The sequence below is a fragment of the Tenrec ecaudatus genome, chromosome 16, assembly GCF_050624435.1.
Source record: "Tenrec ecaudatus isolate mTenEca1 chromosome 16, mTenEca1.hap1, whole genome shotgun sequence".
Taxonomy (NCBI): domain Eukaryota; kingdom Metazoa; phylum Chordata; class Mammalia; order Afrosoricida; family Tenrecidae; genus Tenrec; species Tenrec ecaudatus.
The window spans coordinates 51,248,840-51,267,019 of record NC_134545.1 but is presented as its reverse complement, the minus strand read 5'-3'; the positions used below and the strand labels follow the sequence as shown (position 1 = coordinate 51,267,019).

Genomic DNA, 18,180 nt, shown 5'->3' with positions numbered 1-18,180 from the left:
ACGTCCCAGGTCACCTGGGGCTGGGCAACGGCTGCAGCCTAGCAGGGACGTAGGCGGGCCTGGGGCCTGCATGACTCGAGTCCTGCAGAAACGCTTCTCCTTGCCTGCTCTCTGCCGGCCGCTTTGCTTGCTCCTCGGAATGTTCAAATGTGTCGCTTGTGGCTGTTGCCAGTGAGCTGGCTTTGCAGGGGGAGGGAGAGGGGACAGCATCAGGAGAAGGAGAGCTGGGGGTGCGGAGCATGAGACGCGGGTGTGAAGAAGGAGGTGGCTTCACCCTGCTCCTGCCTGCTCATTTTCAGTCGTGTTTCCCGGGCCCCCTGGAGGGGACACCAGCTCGATGACAATGGAGGTCTCTAGCTTGTGTCCCACCTTTGGCCCTTTGCATGGTGCTGCAGCGACCCCTGTCCGGTCCCAAAGGGCCTCTTTTGTGCGGAGGGAAATGCAACAGGGAGCTGTAGAGGGTCCACACCCCTAGGCTCCCAGCAGGCCCAACCCTGGGCCCCAGACCGCTGCACACACCATCCAGTTATGTAAACACAGAGAAGAAATAAAGGGGGATTATATCGCCGAATGTGGGCCAGGAACGTACGCACTTTGAAGACCAGATGGAAGCCCCTCCGCTGAAGAATGGTTGGGCTCTGCTTGTAAGGCGCTGGCTCCCCGAGTCTTCCTTCTGGCCATGACCCCGACTCTGACTCCGGTGTTTTCTCTTTCTCTTTCAGGACCTCCTGTAAGTACACAGCTGCAGCCTGGTCACACGTGTCTCTAAGGCCTATGCTCCTTGCCGGTAACTGGGTCCCGGGTGGGGGACTAACACTTGCCCTTCACTGGGTGGGGGGGGGGGCAGGAGGGGGCAAACGGTTTCTGTGGGGTCCCTTCTTCAGCATCGTCACGTGAGAGAGAACCAGGTGTCACCAAGGCCACATCTTGGCTCCCCGCAGCCCCTTGGTGTCCGAGTAGCACTCTGACTGCCGGGTTCTCAATGGCAGGCTTTCAGAAGAGAATTGCCAGACCTTTTTTCCACGTGCCCCTGGAGGGATTTGAACCTCCAGCCTTTCAGTTAGCAGTCATGCTCATGGACCATTCGTGCCACTCAGCCATTCCTTATGCAGGAAAGGAGGCGGCCACTTTGCCTCCCACCCACCTATCTCCCACTCCAGGACTAGACAGCTAGCACCCCCCTGTACAACGTGAGAGCAGGTCCTGAATTTCAGCCGGAGTAGTGGGGAAGGCCCCATTGTAAGCCGACTCTTTTGTGCCCTCAGGAAGCAACTGGAGTCAGGAAAACACCGGGTTTTAGAAAGATCACCTCTACCTGGTTCTGGTCCCCTCCCCCCTCAGAAAGCAGGTCAGTGTGAGGTACTCATGTCCCCGAGTCTGCACCATTTCCTGGGACAACTGTGTTCTGCCTGGTCACTTAGGGCAGGTGGTGGCCACAGGGATGGCTGCTTCTCTGCAAGAGAAAGTAGTGTCCACGGGTTGGACTGGAGATCACACATAAATTATGGTGCTTGGGTCTGGCCTTGTTCCCTGACCTCTCTCAGAGGACCAGGGTGGGATGGGGGAGCCCTGGAGTTTCCAAAGAACCTGAGAAGAGCCCGAGGAGGGATCTCCCCAAAGGAATGGATCCAGGGAACAAGAGCGAGTCTGCTTTTGGGGATAACATTTGATATGCCAACAAAAGGCACAGAGGTCAGGGAGGGACAGGGGTGGGAATTTGAAAAGGCCAAAGCCTCCGTATCAGATCTTTCTCAAGGAGATGAGTGTCGTCCAGCCAGTCTACCCTGCCATCCTTGGAGAACTCCCTTGCAGCCTTATTCTCCTCCATTCCGCACCTGGGGGCGGCCTGCCCCCCTTTCCTCAGACCATGACTTAGCATCTGTTCTCTGAAAGGTAAATGGAACCCGTGCCTGCACTCCTGCTCGGCCCCTGACTGATAAGGCCCACAGAAAGAGGAAAACCATTTCATAGCTTGAAAGGAGGGCGGGTGATTTATTGTGGCCTGGTTGGGGCATCAGAACTCAATGCCTGTCATCAATCTTCCAAAATAAGCGCTGCCAGGGGGCACTTTTGACAGACCCCCTGCTGGAGCGGGCCCTCTTTCCCCCCCTTGTCTTTTTTTGACTAAGCCAAGACTCCTCACCTCCCTGCCCTAATCCCGCTCCCCACAGACATGCTGCTGGGCGGAGACCCTTGCTGACATGGGGGTCCTTCCTTCACGTGGAAGGTGACCCCAGACTGTTCACAGCTGGGCTCCACTGCCGGTGGAGGAGCAGAGGAGAGAAGATGGGATGTGAGTCTTCTTTAGTACCTCCAGGCCCCAGGATGGCAGGAGGGGGGCCCAACACAGGAGCGCTGAATGCTTGTTCACCTTTGGCAGAAACCCCAAAGCAGAAGGAAGAGGAAATGGGAAGTTTATCAAGGCAGGAATTGCTTCCTCAGCTCTGTTCTTTCTGCTCCCAGCAGAAGAAAAATATGCTCTTGGCCAGAGGCCCAAAGGCAGAACCCAGGCTGACAGCTGGCCGAGGTGCCTGTCTGCTGCCCACTGGGTGTGTCTCGAGGGTCATATCTGTGCTGGAGCTGGAAGATCCAGGCTTCCATGGAACCGGGGGGAGGGGGGCAACTAGTGCCTGGAGAACTCCACCAGGGAGGATGGAATTTTGTGACAACAGGAGCCATTTAAATTTTAGCAAATGGTGGCTACCCATGACCCACCCTCAGATCCCTGCAGACATTGCTAATCAATCAGGAGGCTTCTCAGTGAAATGCCTTAGTCAGTGCTTCCCTATTCACTGAGTGTGCATTTAAGCAGCTATCCCTGCGCTAGATTTAAGAGAAAATTCCTCAATCGCGGGAACTGTAGGATAGAAGCCTATGACAACGGAAGCATGACTGTGTCTTTCCTTGCAGGAGGACAGGGGGACATTTGATGTGCAGCTGCCAGGCCTGCTTCCATAAGGTCTCTGCTGAAATCGTAGCTCACACTACTCCTTAGGCACTGGCGTGTTTATGGAGGTGTGATTACAAGCAGGGACTCTGGAGACAGGCTGTCAGTAGTCCAAGCTTGGCCCTGTGTGACCTTGAGCAAGTCAATGGACTTCTCTGTGCCTCTGTTGCATGGTGGCAGTGCTAGTTTAGCATCTGCCTCATTCGGTTGTGGGAAAATATTTATTTTATAATTATATGCAATAGGTTGATGTATTAAATTAGGAGCCCTTGTTGGCCTGCAAACCACAGGTCAGCAGCTTGAAACCACCAGCCGCTCTGCGGAAGAAACACGAGGTCTTGCTCCTCCGGTACAGAGTTACAGTCTCAGGAACCCACAGTGGCAGGTCTACCCTGTGTCATGGGGTCACTACGAGTCAGCATTGACTCCATGGCAGGGAGTTTGGGTTTGGGCTGTTGAGGGTTGTTTTCGGTTGTTTGTTTTCAATTTAAAGTGGGATGCTCGTTTGTCATGGAAAGTGTGAATTCCTTTGGCAACAAGAAGCAGGGCTTTCATAGCTGGTCCCCAAAGATTCTTCTTCAAAGGGTTTAATTCCGAGCAAGAAAGGATTCTTGTGTGACTCCAGAGGGTGCTTTCCTGTGTTTCCACCCTACCTGTTCCCTAGGAGGGTTTTGTGTTGATTCGTAACCATGACAAGGCAATCAAACAGGAGGGTGTAAGGGGCCGAACCAGTGCTGTTGCTATCCCCTGGCCCCTCGGGCTCCCAAGGCGGTAATCTTTCTGAAACAGACTGGAAGCAGCTGGTGAGGCGGAACTGCTGGCCACTGAGGGAGCAGCCGAGCACATACGCACTGCGCCACCAGGGCTTCAGAGAGGGCACACAGGGGCGGCTTTTCCCTGGCACGGCCCGGGTTTGCTGCCAGGGCCAGGAGGGGGGGCCTTTGCTTCCCCACAGACACCCAGGCCTGATTCTGCCATCAGTTCATGGGATGAGCCGAGTGTCCGGAAGGAGAGAAACTGTCCTTGATGCCACCGTCCCTGGAGGGGCAACCGAGGCATGCCCCCCTTCCCCCATCAGCCCTCTTCTCGTCCAGTAAGAACCTCCTGCTGTGGCCTGTAGGTGGCTGCTAAGCCAGCAGCTCCTCAGAGTAAGATTGACAGCGTCAGAAACCCTCTGGGGCAGTTCTTCCCAGTCCTCTGTGAGTCGGAATCACGGCCATGGTTGGAGCTGCGTGCCAAATGTCAGACTGCTGAGTGCTTTGACGGCATGAGAGCCCCTGTGATCAAGCATGATGGGGATGTGTTCTCCTCTTCCCAACATGTAGGGATTGAGGCGCAAGGAGGCCAAGCAACTTGCCCAAGGTCGCAGCAATAGCACGTGGCAGAGCCAGACTTGCGCGCTGGTGGGCAGACCGGACCGCAGAGCACACCTCTTAGACTCTCAGGCACACAGCTGCATCACTGCTGCACGGGGCCTCGCCCTGGCCGCGCTGAATGAGCTCAGACACTTCCCTGAGGTGGCCCCCGCCCTCTTTGCCAGGAGCCCTGCGAGGCGGTTTCTGATGCAAGTGGCCATGTTGGATCCGATCCAGTCGGAAGCTGGACCCAGAGCCAAGAAGCCATGGCTTTCTGGGGATCCCCTTGGCTCCCGAGCTGCCTTCTGTGTACAGTGCTAAGAAGATCGTTCTTCCTTCCAATAATGCATTTTTGGTGAATGTATTCCTTTTGTGCAGTGGGATTTTACATGGCGTTCTTTACGCTGAATCTCTTTCATGGACTCTGCTTATAGCTTGTAGCCAGTGACAACATGTGGACCCCGTGCTCCATGGCCAGGCTTCTATTGGGCGGGCGCACTGGGCTTGTGGATAACAGCACTGAGCAAGACCATCGGTGGTCAGTGAACTAGGCTTCTTGAGCCAGAGGCCCTCCATGGGCGAGGGTTTTGACCTGGTTGGAAGCATCAAAGGAAAGAAACCCCACCCCCAGTAGAGGGGGAGCAGGCCCTTGGGGTGCCCCCCACCCACCATTGACCAGCTGTATCATCTCAGGTATAGCAGCAGGCCCAGCAGGAGCATCCCATGTAAGCCATCTTCATCCAACAATGGCAGATTGGTGCCACCCTCTCATCTGGCCCCTCCTGAGTGGGAGGACAGGAAGGACGAAGACCTGCGTCCAGGCCTCGCAGGCCCTTTCCCTGCCCAGAGCCAGCACTTGCACAGTGGACATTGCAGTGGGCTGAGAGAGGCCGAAAGGCTCAGAGAGAAGGGACACACTGGTGAGACCCACAGCCCTGATGATCCCTTAAGTCCTACGAGGGACAGTGACAAAGGAGAGGACTCTCGCCTTTCTGTTCTCCTCACCTGCCCCTGGACCTGCTGTGCAGGAGCCCCGTTGAGAAGGAAGGAAGAAATGAATTCTAGAGCTGAAGCAAGCTTAGTGACCCAGGTCTTCATGAAATCCCTTTGTTCACAAACTCACAGAAGCCCGTGGGGCCCAGTGGATGAGGCAGTGCAGAACCACTGCGTATTCAGTGCCCTGCTCCGAGTCACCTTCCCTCTTGCCTGTTTCTTTCAGGGTCCTACTGGAAGGCCCGGACTGCCGGTACGTACCTTTCATTTCTACTTCCCTGGGCAGCTCCCGGTCTGAGGCGGGCCTAAGCTGGTGGTTGCTTTGGCTCCGTGTGTCTGGGTGAGAGGCTCTCTGGTCCAGGCCTGAGGGGGCAGCCTCCCCATCAGCCCCTTCTTCCTTGGAGGCTTGGAGAGGCTGCTGCTGCTTAAATATCTGCACCCTGAAGCTGCAGCTTCTTGGGGGGGCCCACGTGATGCCCCAGCAGATAGAACTGACCAACTACCAGATTCGGGGTCTTAGAAGGGCCAAAAGGCGGGCAGCATACTCTGTCTCCTCCCCCATGCCTGCTAAGGTGAAGACCCCTGGCCCTTTTCCTGGTCCCGCTGCTCAGAGAGTGGATTCCAAGTCTTTCTTCTCCCCAAGCCCCAGGACGCCAAGCAGCCACGGGCTTCACGGCAAAAGTGGACATAATCAAAACTTCCTTTGGGGGAGCCCTTACTCCGTGCCAGGCCCTGCACGGATCGGTCTTCGTTCCTATGATCTGCTCCACCACTCCGTGAAATGGATACTGTGATGCCTGCTTCGTAGACGAGGAAACGGAGATGCCATCAAAGTCCCAAGGCACCTTGCTATTCACTGAGCCCCTCCGGCTGTGGGTCTGATGGCGGATGTGTGTCTCCGCACACCTTCCCGTACTGCTCGGGTCCGTACTCAGCGCCAGCAGGCATCTTCCAAGTCTTCTCAGACATTGCTCTGCAGCATCTAGGCTGGACCAGGGATGAGTTGAGAATTGGAGATCCCAGGTCCTCCGATGGAGAGTGACCAGGCAGGAAGGAATGCTGTAGCAGTCAGAGGGCTGAGATGTGGCATGGAGATTGGGAGCTGGCACCCGCTGCCTAGTCTCACCTGTGCCCAAGAAGACCCCATCAGCTGCCTGCCAGACCCTTCTGTGTGTGTGTATATATATATCTTCCCCTAATCACTTCTCTTCGAGGCATGAATTATACTGTGGCCTCTTTAACTAGGGCAGCAGCTTCTAGGACTCACATCTGTCCGGTGGTGACCGGCTTAATGAAATGCATGTGGGAGAAGATTTAGTCCTTGAAAATGGGAACTGGCCCAGGCAGTGGGAGCCCTGGAGCCAAGGGAGGCCAGCGACTGTGTCCCATGAAGTCCCAGGAGGGGCGAAGTCAGATGACTGGAGCAGCGTGGGCAGACCTTGTTTTCTCTGACCAAGCCCACCTTTGGGAAGCACTTAGGGGGAAGGAAGCACACAGTGCAGATTCCAGCCTCCTGACCCCTCCGTGCCTGCCCCTCGCTGGAGCATTTTACAGCCAGGGCTGCAAAGAACATTAGTTCTGAACAGGGGAAAGGAAACCAAACCACACATCCTGAAATACCATTCTCCTGCCCCCGGGTGAGCTGTGTGGGTGATGTCATGGCCAGCGGCCGGCCCGGCCTGGCATTACAGCAGCAGCACAAGACCGAGGACCCACAGATCCCAGGCTTGTGAATGCTTGGGAGAAAGGACTTGGCGGGGACCCCAGGCTAATCCTGGCCCCTGTTGTGAAGTATAGAGTGTGCCGAGTGCAAGCTGATAAAATGACCTTGCCCGTGGCTGAGCAGGGCTTCACGGCCGTAGATCCATGACTCGGCCCTTATTCAACAAATGCCAGGCACTGACGTAGGCTTTAAGAGGTGTCATCCAGGGGATTCTCCCAATCACTCCATGGGAGTGAAGCTGCAGTCACCCCCATCTCACAGGGCTGGAGCCCTGGTGATGCTGGTGGGTGAGCATTGGACTGCTGGCTGCGTGGTTGGTGGTTCAAACCCACCAGGCACTCCTTGGGAGAAAGACGAGGCTGTCTGTTCCTGTAAAGATTTACAGCCTCGAAGACCTTCCCCAGGGTCACTCTGCGTCAGAATGGACTCATAGCAGTGGGTCAGCGGTGTTGCGTGCTTAAAGGGTTAAAGAGCCGTGTGGCAGTGCCGGAATCATACAACTAGTAGATTTCTCTACTTCAGTGCTGACGACCAGGGTTTGAGTCCCAGCCATGCACCTCATAGGAAGCCACCACTTGATGGTCAAGAGAGGCTGGCATGTTGCTCTGATCCAGAAACACGTCTTTCCGTGGAACTTCCAGCCGGAGGGGAGGCCTGGGCAGAGCTGCTTCAGTAAATCAGCAAAGCCCTATGGCTCACCCACCGATCTGGGACTGGCCCGGAACTGGACCGCATTTCCCTCTGTTATGTGAGGGCCCTCCGTGAGGCAGGCCCCCCATCCCCAGCCAACAGCAGCCCCTGCTGCTAAGCTGGCACTTCTGCCCACGGCAGACCGTCTTCTGCACAGTCACCACTGGTCCTGACTGCTTCTGTGTAGCAAGACGCTACTTTTAGAGCCGAGTGATACTGCTGTGTGCGTCCCTCCAACCTCTTGTATGCTAATTTGCTCTCAAGGCGTTTTTCGTCTTCATGGGGGCCAACAGATGCACAGAAGCACCCTAGTACTGCCCAGACACTTCAGAGAGTGCCGAGAGCTCCGTTATCCCCTCCCCAGCCAGTCAGGACAAACCCCAGCTTCTTTTCTGTACCTTGTTGTTCTTTCCCGGCTCCTAGCAGACCCCACGCCCCACCCTAGACTGGATGATGTCTGCATGCGGATAATTGCAAAAAAATGCTTTCCCTCCAAAGGAGGAGAAACAAAACTTCATAAACAGACTTCCAGCGAGAGAAGATGGGCCCTGCCGCGGAAACAAAGCGATTCCCCTGAGCAGCTGAAACTGTGAAGGGGCTGAGTGCGCATGTCTTGCAGTCAGCCCTTCCTGTCCTGCTGGGGATGGCTGGGGGAGGGGTTCAGATGGCCCGGGAGGAGCAAGGCAGCGGGGACTCTGCTCCCCAGTTCTGGCAGAATGGGAGCTGGGGAAGTGATTCCCCCGCCTGTCACTTGGAAACTGCCAGGTCACCTTGCTCTGTGTCTCATAGCTGGACACGGAGGAGAGACCCCATTGCTACAGCAGCAGGCTAGGGAGGGAGGCAGGGCCTGGTGGACTCCCTTAGGAGACACACAGACAGGCTGAGGTGCAGGCTGGGCCCAGACTCCGAGTTATTAGTCTTTACCCTGAGTACAGTAATGAGAGGGGTGGCCTCCTGCTGAGCACTTGGGGACCACGTGGGGAAGTGCACCCATGGGACACTGGGGCACGGAGTGGGATGCCCCGACCATGCAAACCAGGCCTTAAGAGGACAGCTGGCTGGCGGGCTCCTGCCCAGGTTGCCTGGCCCCGGCCCCATCTGATTGTTTGCCTCCTTCATCAGGGAAACAAAGGTGCTCTTGGGATGCCTGGACGCGTGGTGAGTTGCACCTTGGTAACTGCCTGCGTGGTCACTGCTTGCTCCTCTGCCCTGGCCTACCTGTCCTCTGGACCATGGCAAGGTGCTGTCTGCCCAGGCCCGAGGTTGGGGCCTGCATTCTCCCTGCCCGCACCCCCATTCAGCTTCTGCGAGGGGTAGGAATAGAGAAAGGAAGAAACGTACGTCAGCCCTTCAGACATCACCATACGTGCACGACTTGACTCTCCAGAAAACTGTCCAGCCAAGGACAGACAGGAAGGTTGCATGAATAAAGCCTTTCACCTGCCCCCTGCTAAAGGCGAGGGTGTGAGAGGCTTGAATCTCTCAGACAGTGGGAGTCCCCTGTCCCCCACCAAACAGCTAACAATCTAGACAAATCCATCCTCAATGAGGGGTCAGCCCACCAAAGAGTTGGGTTTGCTTTACTGAGGCTGCTTTGGGGCCAGCGTTTCAGGAGGGTCTTCTTCTGTTGATGTGGACACTTGAGGGCAGAATGTCGCCAACAGGGCCAGTTCCTCCAGATTCCTAAGCTTCCTTTCCTCTGAAGGGTGCTGGGAGCGTTTGAGGGGGGCAGTGACCCCCAGGGAGAAAGCTGTAGGAGAGATCCTCCCTAGCCTCAGGGTGATGGTCTCTGCTGGGCTAGAAGTGGCAGCCAAGGGCAGTGGTGACCCGCAGCCTCACCGCCACCCAGCCTGGTCTAGAGCACAGTCAGGGTCTCATTCCTAACCCCACCCCACTCTGGCTCCCCAACACCCCAAACCATAAGGCCAGTCTCCCTCCTGCTTTCCGCTCCTCATCTCACCTCTCCACGTAGCATCTGGTGTGTGAATTTGCATGCCTGCGCGGGGAGTTTGTCCCTTGTCCACTAACCCCTGTGGTGTAAGCCCTAACCCAGTGCTAAGAGCACCTTGGTTCTCCCCAGAACTATGCGAGGTAGGCACCACTTCCAGCCCCATTGTTCAGACGTGAGAAGGCAGGCTCAGACATCCCGTGTCTTTCAAAAGGTCACACAGCTAGGACATCACGGAGCAGAGATGTTAACCCAGGCAGTCGGACTCCGCCAAACCCTGTGCTCTTGCCCCTGAGAGAACAGACCCCTTCTCCCCCCACGCAGCATGACCTCTGGTGTCAGAGCTCGCAGATGGAGCTGTGTGCTCCTTGGATAAGAGCACAGAGCCTGGGGCATGTCAGAGGTTCACACACGTGTCACAGGTGCTTTGAGCTCCCGCAGGTCCAGCCAGAGCTCCTCTGCCGAGGTTTGGAGGCGAGTATCCCACGCTTCCCATGTTCTGTGAGCCCCAGCCTGTTCCCGCTCTCTGCATTGATTCTGTAAGGACAAGTCCTGAGTCCACATTCTCCAATGCAGGGGCCTGAGCCCTGTGTGTCCACCTCAGCCTTGAATCCCAGGCTCTTGGAGCCGTGATCACCAGGAGCACCTGCTGGATGCTTCTGTGTTTTGCTGAAACACCCAGTTAGGGGGAGGAATGCTTGGTTTTGATCAATGAAGAGCCTGAGGCTCAATGTGCCAAGACCAGGCTGGGCTTTGTACCCAAATTTCCTGCTCTGAAGAGGTAAGCTTCCGGACCTGCCCCCCCCCCCCCCCCCTGTGCTCCTGCTGGCCAGCAAGGAAGGCTGGAAAGAAAACAAAGGCCAACCAGCCCCTCCCAGCCTCCCTGCTGTGCTCTTCTCCCAGGGCCCTGCAGGCACCTCCCCCGGAAGTGGCCATCTGAGCTGGGTCTGACCCACAGTGGGGGCTGGAGAAGCAGCAGGGGCTTCCTATTTTTTCTATGAAAAGGCTGTTTTCTAACCCTTGGGGCTTTTTATGTCCCTGGGTGTATTTTAGATATGACAATGGGCCCATCTGGCTGTCAGTAGGGGTCCTGGCATGTGCCACCTGATAAGGACTCCTAGATCAGTGGTGTGAAGTGCTGGAACTTGGGGGGGGGGGTCCCCAGAGGTGGCTCACTGGCCTGTTGGAGCAGGGAGGGTGGGGAGGGTCCCTGACCCTGGCCCATCCTCCATCCTCCCAGGTGTGTGCCCTGCCTCTGTCCACGGTGCTTCTTCAAGCCCCTCTGCCATCCAGCTCGCTGGCCCTCACAGCTCCGTCCGGCTTGTCCAGCTTGGCCAAGCTTTATACTTGGCAGAACTCGAGGTGCCCGGGCCTCATAGACTCCCTCATCACAGCACACCCCTAGGAGGCCAGGCCCCAGCCACACCCCAGACTGCGCGGCCCAGAGCGGCTCGTTCTCTCTCTGCCACAGCTCACACGCACGCACGCACGCATGGCACATGTAGACTGGCTTATCTCACATCATTCACAGGTACAGCACACACACCCACATGCACCACGTAGGACTCAGTACACACCGGTTTGCACTCACACACACACACACATGCACCACGTAGGACTCAGTACACACCGGTTTGCACTCACACACATTGCACCCACGAAGACTTAAACACATGCTCCCACATACAGCGCCCATCCAACTATGCAGACACACACAGCCTCGCACACGCGCAGGAAAGGCCTCTTGCAGGGCTGCCCCTTTTTCCTGGTGGGCTGTGGGACCTAGCCGGGCCAGTGGTAGGGCAGACACCGGCCACAAGCTGTGTTCCGTTGGACATAGAGCCTGCCGGTTGTCCGCATCTGTGTTTTGTTTTGTTTCTTATTTCATGGTTATTTCTGTTGTTTGGTCTTCGTGCCATGCACGTAGATTCCTGTCTTTGTGCCTCTCTCTCTCTCATCCTCTTTCTGTTTCTCCCCCTCCCTCTCTCCTCTGCACCTGGCATCTGGCCGCCCCAGGGAGTCAAGGGCCAAACAGGCGAGAAGGTGAGTCCACTGTTCCCCTTCCGCCCATCATCCTTAGCAGGGACTCTCCTCCCACTCTCTGAGGCTGCGCCCTCACTCTCCGCTGCTCTCCCTGCCCCCCTTGCAGGTCCCCCCAGGTTGCCCCTGCCCAGTTTCCTCACAGCTTCCACACCATCGGGCCAGATTCCTGGGCGATGGTCCCAGCTTTCCTGGCTGGCTGGGGCTCCCAGGCGCAGCCATGTCTGCATACAACTTCATGGCTCTCACTCCCCTGGGGTGGACAGAGCCTTCATCTCTGTTCTAACCCAGCCCCCGCCACTGATGCCCTTAGAGAAAAAGCCTTTCTCTCTCCCTTCCCCAGGAAAAGCCCAGGGACGCTGTGGGCGAGGGAGTGGGGGGGGGGGGTGTCGGGTGGAGGCCATCCTAGAATATCAGCGCTGGTGGGTCTTAACATTCCAGAGCCACACACCTAAATGGCTCCCTTTGCAGATGAAACGATTGGGACTCAGATACAGGGTGGGGCTTGCCAAGGTCCTACAGCCACAGTGACAGGAGGGGCCAGAAGCCAGACCTCCTAGAACCCCTCCTCCTGCCCGGCCTGTACCTTGTGTACCTGCGCATGGTTTTCTTCCCGTCTCCCAAATACCAGCAGTAGCGATAATAATCACGGCTATTTTGTATGAAGCACAAACCGTGGTGGTTATGCATTGGACTGCTATCCTCAGAGTCGCCAGTTCAAAACCACCAGAAAGACGGGACTCTCTACTCCCGAAAACAGAAACCCACAGGGGGTCGCTAGGAGTCAGCAATGACTCTGTGCCGAAATCCCGTCTGGTGTAAAATGGGACTGTGGATGCCTCCCTGGTAAGATGTGAGAGTGTGAACTGGAACAGTGGCTAAACCCTTAAAACGGTGTCTGACACCAAACCAAACCCATGGCCCCCGTGTCCCTTGACCCTTCTGAAGCCTGCTTTCATGGGGGCCCAGAGAAGTCCCACTGATGGGCCCCAGCTAGCCAGGTGGCTTGCAAGACCTCAGCTCCAGGGCCCTGCGCCTTTTCACTCCCCCACATGCCTCATCAGGAGGAATGGACTCCTGGGGGGACGCAGCATCCTGCCCCTCCTCCCAGCGGGACAGAAGCCCGCTCCTGCCAGGGTGCTGGTCTCCGTTCCCACATCTGTACCCCAGTCTTCCTCCTCCTCCCTGCTCCCACCGACCCAGTGTTTATCTAGCTGTCTCAGCCACCCATCCACAGCCCTCTGAGCTCACAGGCAAGCAGCCACCTCCACCAGCCCCCTGGGAGTTGACATTCTGCCCCAGCCCTGACCCCTCTGTCACTCAGAAATCAGAACTGGGAAACTGGCCAGGCTGACAGTCTGTTTCCAGCAGCCCCGTCCCAGGGCAGCCTGGGCAGGGCACAGCCAGATGGGTATCTTGGAATAGGGTAGGGAGGGAGGCCTCGGGGTCTGTGTAACGTGGGCGTGGTTGGAGATGGCTCTGAGCAGGGCCCGTCTGTGGGAGTCCTGGGGCCACTGACCAAGGCGGCCATTGCTCACGCCAGTGCACACCTGCTCCCTGGCCTCCCTGGCTTAAGGCCACATCACCTGGGCCCCACATCGACACTTGCTGGAATCTCTTCTCTCCTTGTTCCTACTGCTTTTCCGCTCTGGTTCTTGGGCCTTCTGGAATGTTCGGCTCATTTTCTATTTCCTGCTTCCCATCCCCATCCATCGCACTGCCCTCCTGTCCCTGGACTCTCCTCTTTGCCCTCTCTCTCTCTCCCTTCCCTGACCCCTCCCCTGTATTTCTCTCTCCCTGCAGGGCTCCCCGGGAGATGCTGGGTTGTCCATCATTGGTCCAAGAGGCCCCCCTGTAAGTTGTTTTTACTCTTCTTTGGAATGCGGGTGGGTGGGGTGGGACAGGGAGGTGAGCCCCGGTGGTCCCGCTGGATGTGGAGGCCCTACCCATGATGTGGTCAGCTAGACCAGGTGGCAGTGCTGCCCTTGCCGTAAGAGAAAGTGGTCTGGCTAAATATATGAAATTACAGCCTCTGGGGAGGGCTCAGGAGGGCCCACCTCTAGCCACAGAGCTCGGGCAGCTGGAAGGCCTGCTGGTTACTACCCAGGGGAAAGTGCTCACTCCTGGGGGGGAGGGCGCGAGGAGGGGGAGACAACATGGCAAGACTGCTCCAGCTTTGTTTCCACAAGGCCTCCCTGTATTTCCAGAATCCCATGGAATAGACATCCCGGTCCTGATCGATTCCCAGGCCTAGGACACCCCCACCACATTCACCCACAGTCTCCTAGTTGAGCGAAGCCTTGGGCCCTGGTCTGAGGACCTCCGCCCAGTGAGCTTCCCCTCAGGTCTGGCTCCTCAGGGGCAGGAAAGGGGTGTTGGTGGGGAAGCCGGGAAGATACCGTGGCTGTGGGAAGGAGGACCAGAGGTTCTTCCCAAACAGTGTCCAGGCCGTGGGCTAAGATACAATCACCAAATGTTAGCGCCATGTTCTCGGCCTCTGAGAAGGGGAAACTGAGGCCCAGAGAGGGCAGCGGACTGACCAGGACCCCCCACTTACTGACGAGGGCAGGATTAGACCCCAGGCCTCTTGCCCCCTAGGTTTTCAGCCAAGTAGCAGGTCTCTTCTCTGTGCTTTGCTGCATACTTCACCTGGCCTGTGAATGGCGGGGAGAGAGAGCAGGGAGTTAGCCTCAGCCCCCGAGGTACCCTCCAAGGTCCCCAATGTGTGTACGGCATGCTCAAGGCCCCAGAAGGGCACCCGTTCCTGCCTGCCTCCCCACCCATGACAAAAGTGCTCTGCAAAAAAGCTGAAGGAGCCCCTAGCTCACCCCTCCTCTGAGGGAGCCTGAGACCAGCCCAGGGGATGCAGGACGCCGAGCCCACCTAGTCCTCTGACGTCCACAGAGAGAGCAGTCTGGGGAGGAGACCCAAAGAACAGCTTACTGGGCTCTGTCCAGAACCAGTACAACCAACCAACCAACAAAACCCAAGTTCACTGCCATTGAGCCGCTCCGGACTCACAGCAATGTTATAGGCTAGGTCAGAACTCCCCTGTGGCTTTCTGAGACTGCAACTCTTGGTAAGAGTAGAAAGCCTCAGCTTTCCGTCAAGGAAAGGAGTCAGAATTGAGGTAGGAAGCCAGGGGAGGAGCTGGGGTGAGTACTGAGAGGCACCCCCGCCTGCCCCCTGGAGTTCTGGGAGACCTGGGGAGGGTACGAGGTGAGCAGAGGGAGCTGCAGGGCCCAGGCTGGCTGGTCCTGCCTGGGGTGGTCCTGGGCAAGGGCTCCTTCCACACTCGGACCATAGTGGCCACGTCAAGGGCTGACACTTCATGATCCCTCATCACTCATGTGCACACCTTGTCTCCTGGGACCCTCACAAGAGCCCCATGGGGTAGGTAGGCACTGCCACACCGCCCACCTCTCGGGCGAGAAAACCCAGATACAGTGACGCAGCTCTGATGGAATTGGATCCCCAAACCTGGGGGTGCAGCATCCCTGCCAGGGCGGGGTGGGGGGACTCCTTTGGGCGGCTCTGGCAGCCAAAGTGGGAATTCTGAGAGTGCTTGTGCCTGGCAGTGTGCTGCCCAGCTAGTGAGGGGCTGAGGGCTGGGGAAGCCACAGAAAAGAAGACAACCCCCAGGTTTTAGCAACAAGTACTGAGACGGGGGCCAGGCCTGTTGGGTGGGCAGGCAGACAAGCATATTCCAGGCCCTGCGTGTCCCACCTCTGTCAGCTTCCCAGCCCAAGCACAGGGGTACCTGCTGCGTCCCCCTTAGCACCTCCTCTGACCTCTTCCACGGCGACCTTAACATTATAGTAAAGGCCCCACTTGAGGGGACCTTTCTGGGGTCTGTCTGCCTGCCTCCTGGCTTCCGGCCCCGCATGTGTGATTCTAATTGGGAACACAAGGACTGCTAGGCACTGGGGCCTGGACAGGATGACTATCCCGTCTCCTGGACACCTAGCTCTGGCCTCATGGGTGCACGGGTCTCCTTTGGGTCTCCTAACAAAGCAGGGAGGCAGCACCACCAACCCAAAGGCAAACAGAGGGGTCTGCCGTGCCCGGGGTCTCACAGCGACAAGTGCTGGAGCTTGGGTGCAGCCTCATACCAAACCCTATATTCTTTTTCTGACACCCCACTTCCATGCACTTAGCTCTCCTTTTTATCAAGGAGGAGCCCTGGTGGTGTCGTGGGTAATGCACTGGGTTGCTAACCAAAGGTCAGCAGTTTGAAATCACCAGCAGCTCCTTAGGCGAAAGATGAGGCTTTCTACTCCCATAAAGCCTTGCACACCCACAAGGCAATTCTCCCCTGGGAGTCAGAATTAACTCAACAGCAGTGAGTTTGTTTGTTATAAAGGATGTTTATTTAAAAGGGGGGCGGAAATCTCCCTTGGGTCTTCATCGATCCTAGGAGAGGTTTAACAACATGAGGAGCCTTGAGCAAACCAGAGTCCCCAACGGTGGCCTATGGGTGACCATCACTTGGATAGCTGAGTGCTCCTGGGAAGTCATCTTGACCCTGGAGAGCAGGGGAGAGGGAGGACAAAGAAGCCACTTGTCATTGGAGGAGGAGGTCGAGTGGGGCCAGCCCTGGACAGCGGGAAAATGGGGAGCCTGTGGCTTACCACTTAGGCAGGAAGCACTGGCTTACACGCTGCTGATCAGAGCCAGCCTGGCTGTGTTCTGGGCCACCTGCCTCCTCTCCTGGAGCTTGCTAACTGGTTCCAGCAAAGGAGGACCTCATCTTGGGTCTTTGAAGGCTGCTGGTTTGCATCCCAACGAGGCAAGATGCTGGGACAACTTGTCTGGGTGGGTTGACTTTTTAGGGAAGCCCTTTCAAAAAATGGGGTTGGGGAGAGGCAATTAAACTTTGGGGGCAGGGGACAGTTAAATCTGGAGACCTGAATTACTGGCTAGAAAGGTCATCTGCCAGACTAGTGAATGCTCGCATCTCAAAGTAGACCATCCCCTCCCCGAGTCCCCAGCTTCTCTCCTGGGGCCAAGAGGCAGCCTCATCCACAATGATCACCACCCCCCTGCCAGGGAGACACATGTGTTGAATGCTGCTTCATGACTTCATTCCATTCATAGCTGTTAGCTGCGGACAACAAGGAAAACCAGACAGAGGCAGTTTCTGCTCCGGGCTCACGGTCTAGCAGGGGACCAGCAATCGTGAGAAGGACTGCCCTATGGGGGGCATTGAAGGAGCTGAGGGCACCTGTAGAAGGGACCCGAATTGGGGCCAGGGGGTGGGGATGAACAGGGAAGGAAGAGTAGGAATCACCCAGGTAACAAGCCTAGATGAAGAAGGGGGTCCTAAGGCCCTAGGGATACTGTTGGAGAAAAGGGGACCATTCTCTCTGGAGCCAAAATGAGGGGTGGTGGTGAAGGGTGGCTGAAAGCAAGGACCTAGGCAAGAAGGACCTTGTCTGAGGTACTTAGGACCTTCTCCTGGGGGCGGCATGGGAGAGCCCTGGCACTGTGTTGAGCTAGGAGTGACCCAATCTGACACCTGAGCCTCCCTTCCTCGAGGAGATGGGTTAGAAGAAGCGGCAGGCGGGAGCCTGGCCCTTACAGGAACCGAGGCCTAGACAGCAGCAGGGCCCGTGCGATGGACTGGAAAGACGTTTTGTAGGTTGAATTGATAGGATGACCACCTGAGCCGTGAGCAAGAGGGGGCAGTTCCAGGTAATCCACAGTCCACCTTGAGGACCAGGGTAGGTGATGGCTCTCTGCCCGGAAGGACGAGGGAGCCTACAGTGCACACCGGCCAGCACTGCCTTCAGTGACATTAGCCACATTGCTAGCTCGCAGCCAACTTGTGGAGGGGGGGATGTTCACACGGCAGATTGGCAGATGGTCTGCTCCCCCGCTCCCCACTCATAGCCGGTGGGAAAGCACTGGCCAACATTGGAAGATGGTCACCCTTCTTGGAGAAGGCGAGACCGGGACAGATACGTGATGGACCAACCCTCTTTAGGAATGAAGCAGGAGGCCAGCGAGCCTTCCTGGTCAGCTCTGCCCCATTTCCATGTGTCCGTGCTCCTTCACACTCGGATTGCAGACCGGGGATCCCACCGGAAAGCCACCAGAAGGGTGGACAGAGGGTCCATGCCCCGAAAGGGTGGGTCTACTCACCTCCCTTGCTCTCCAGGCCTTGAATTAAGCGCAATTCCAGAGATCCAGGTGAAGCTTATTTTTCTTTGCTCTTATATCTGTGGCAGTAATACTTATCTAAAAATTAATCTACAAAAAAAATCTATAATCCGCCACTTTAAGGTGATCTGAACTCCAGTGAATTTTCTGTAAGGCAGGGAGTTTGACAAAATAATATCCAATTTCAGTTGAGAATGGCAAATGAATCCTGTGAGACTGGCAGAAAATTCTGGAGAATAAGGTCCTGGGCCCAGGACGGAGAGCGGCAGTTCTTGTAGAAATCCAAATATAAGAATAAAGCCATTACGAACACAAATGGCTG

At 56.7% G+C, this 18,180-nt stretch overlaps 1 protein-coding gene across 1 annotated transcript in view; it reads left to right on the top strand.

Annotated features, from left to right (window-relative positions):
* Window positions 1-18,180, top strand: part of COL13A1 (collagen type XIII alpha 1 chain) — a 203,832-nt gene that overhangs the window by 93,118 nt on the left and 92,534 nt on the right. The window contains exons 4-7 of the mRNA XM_075533429.1: window positions 5,522-5,548; window positions 8,831-8,866; window positions 11,673-11,699; window positions 13,500-13,550. Coding sequence (XP_075389544.1) covers window positions 5,522-5,548; window positions 8,831-8,866; window positions 11,673-11,699; window positions 13,500-13,550 — 141 coding nt within the window. The remainder of the gene's footprint in view (window positions 1-5,521; window positions 5,549-8,830; window positions 8,867-11,672; window positions 11,700-13,499; window positions 13,551-18,180) is intronic.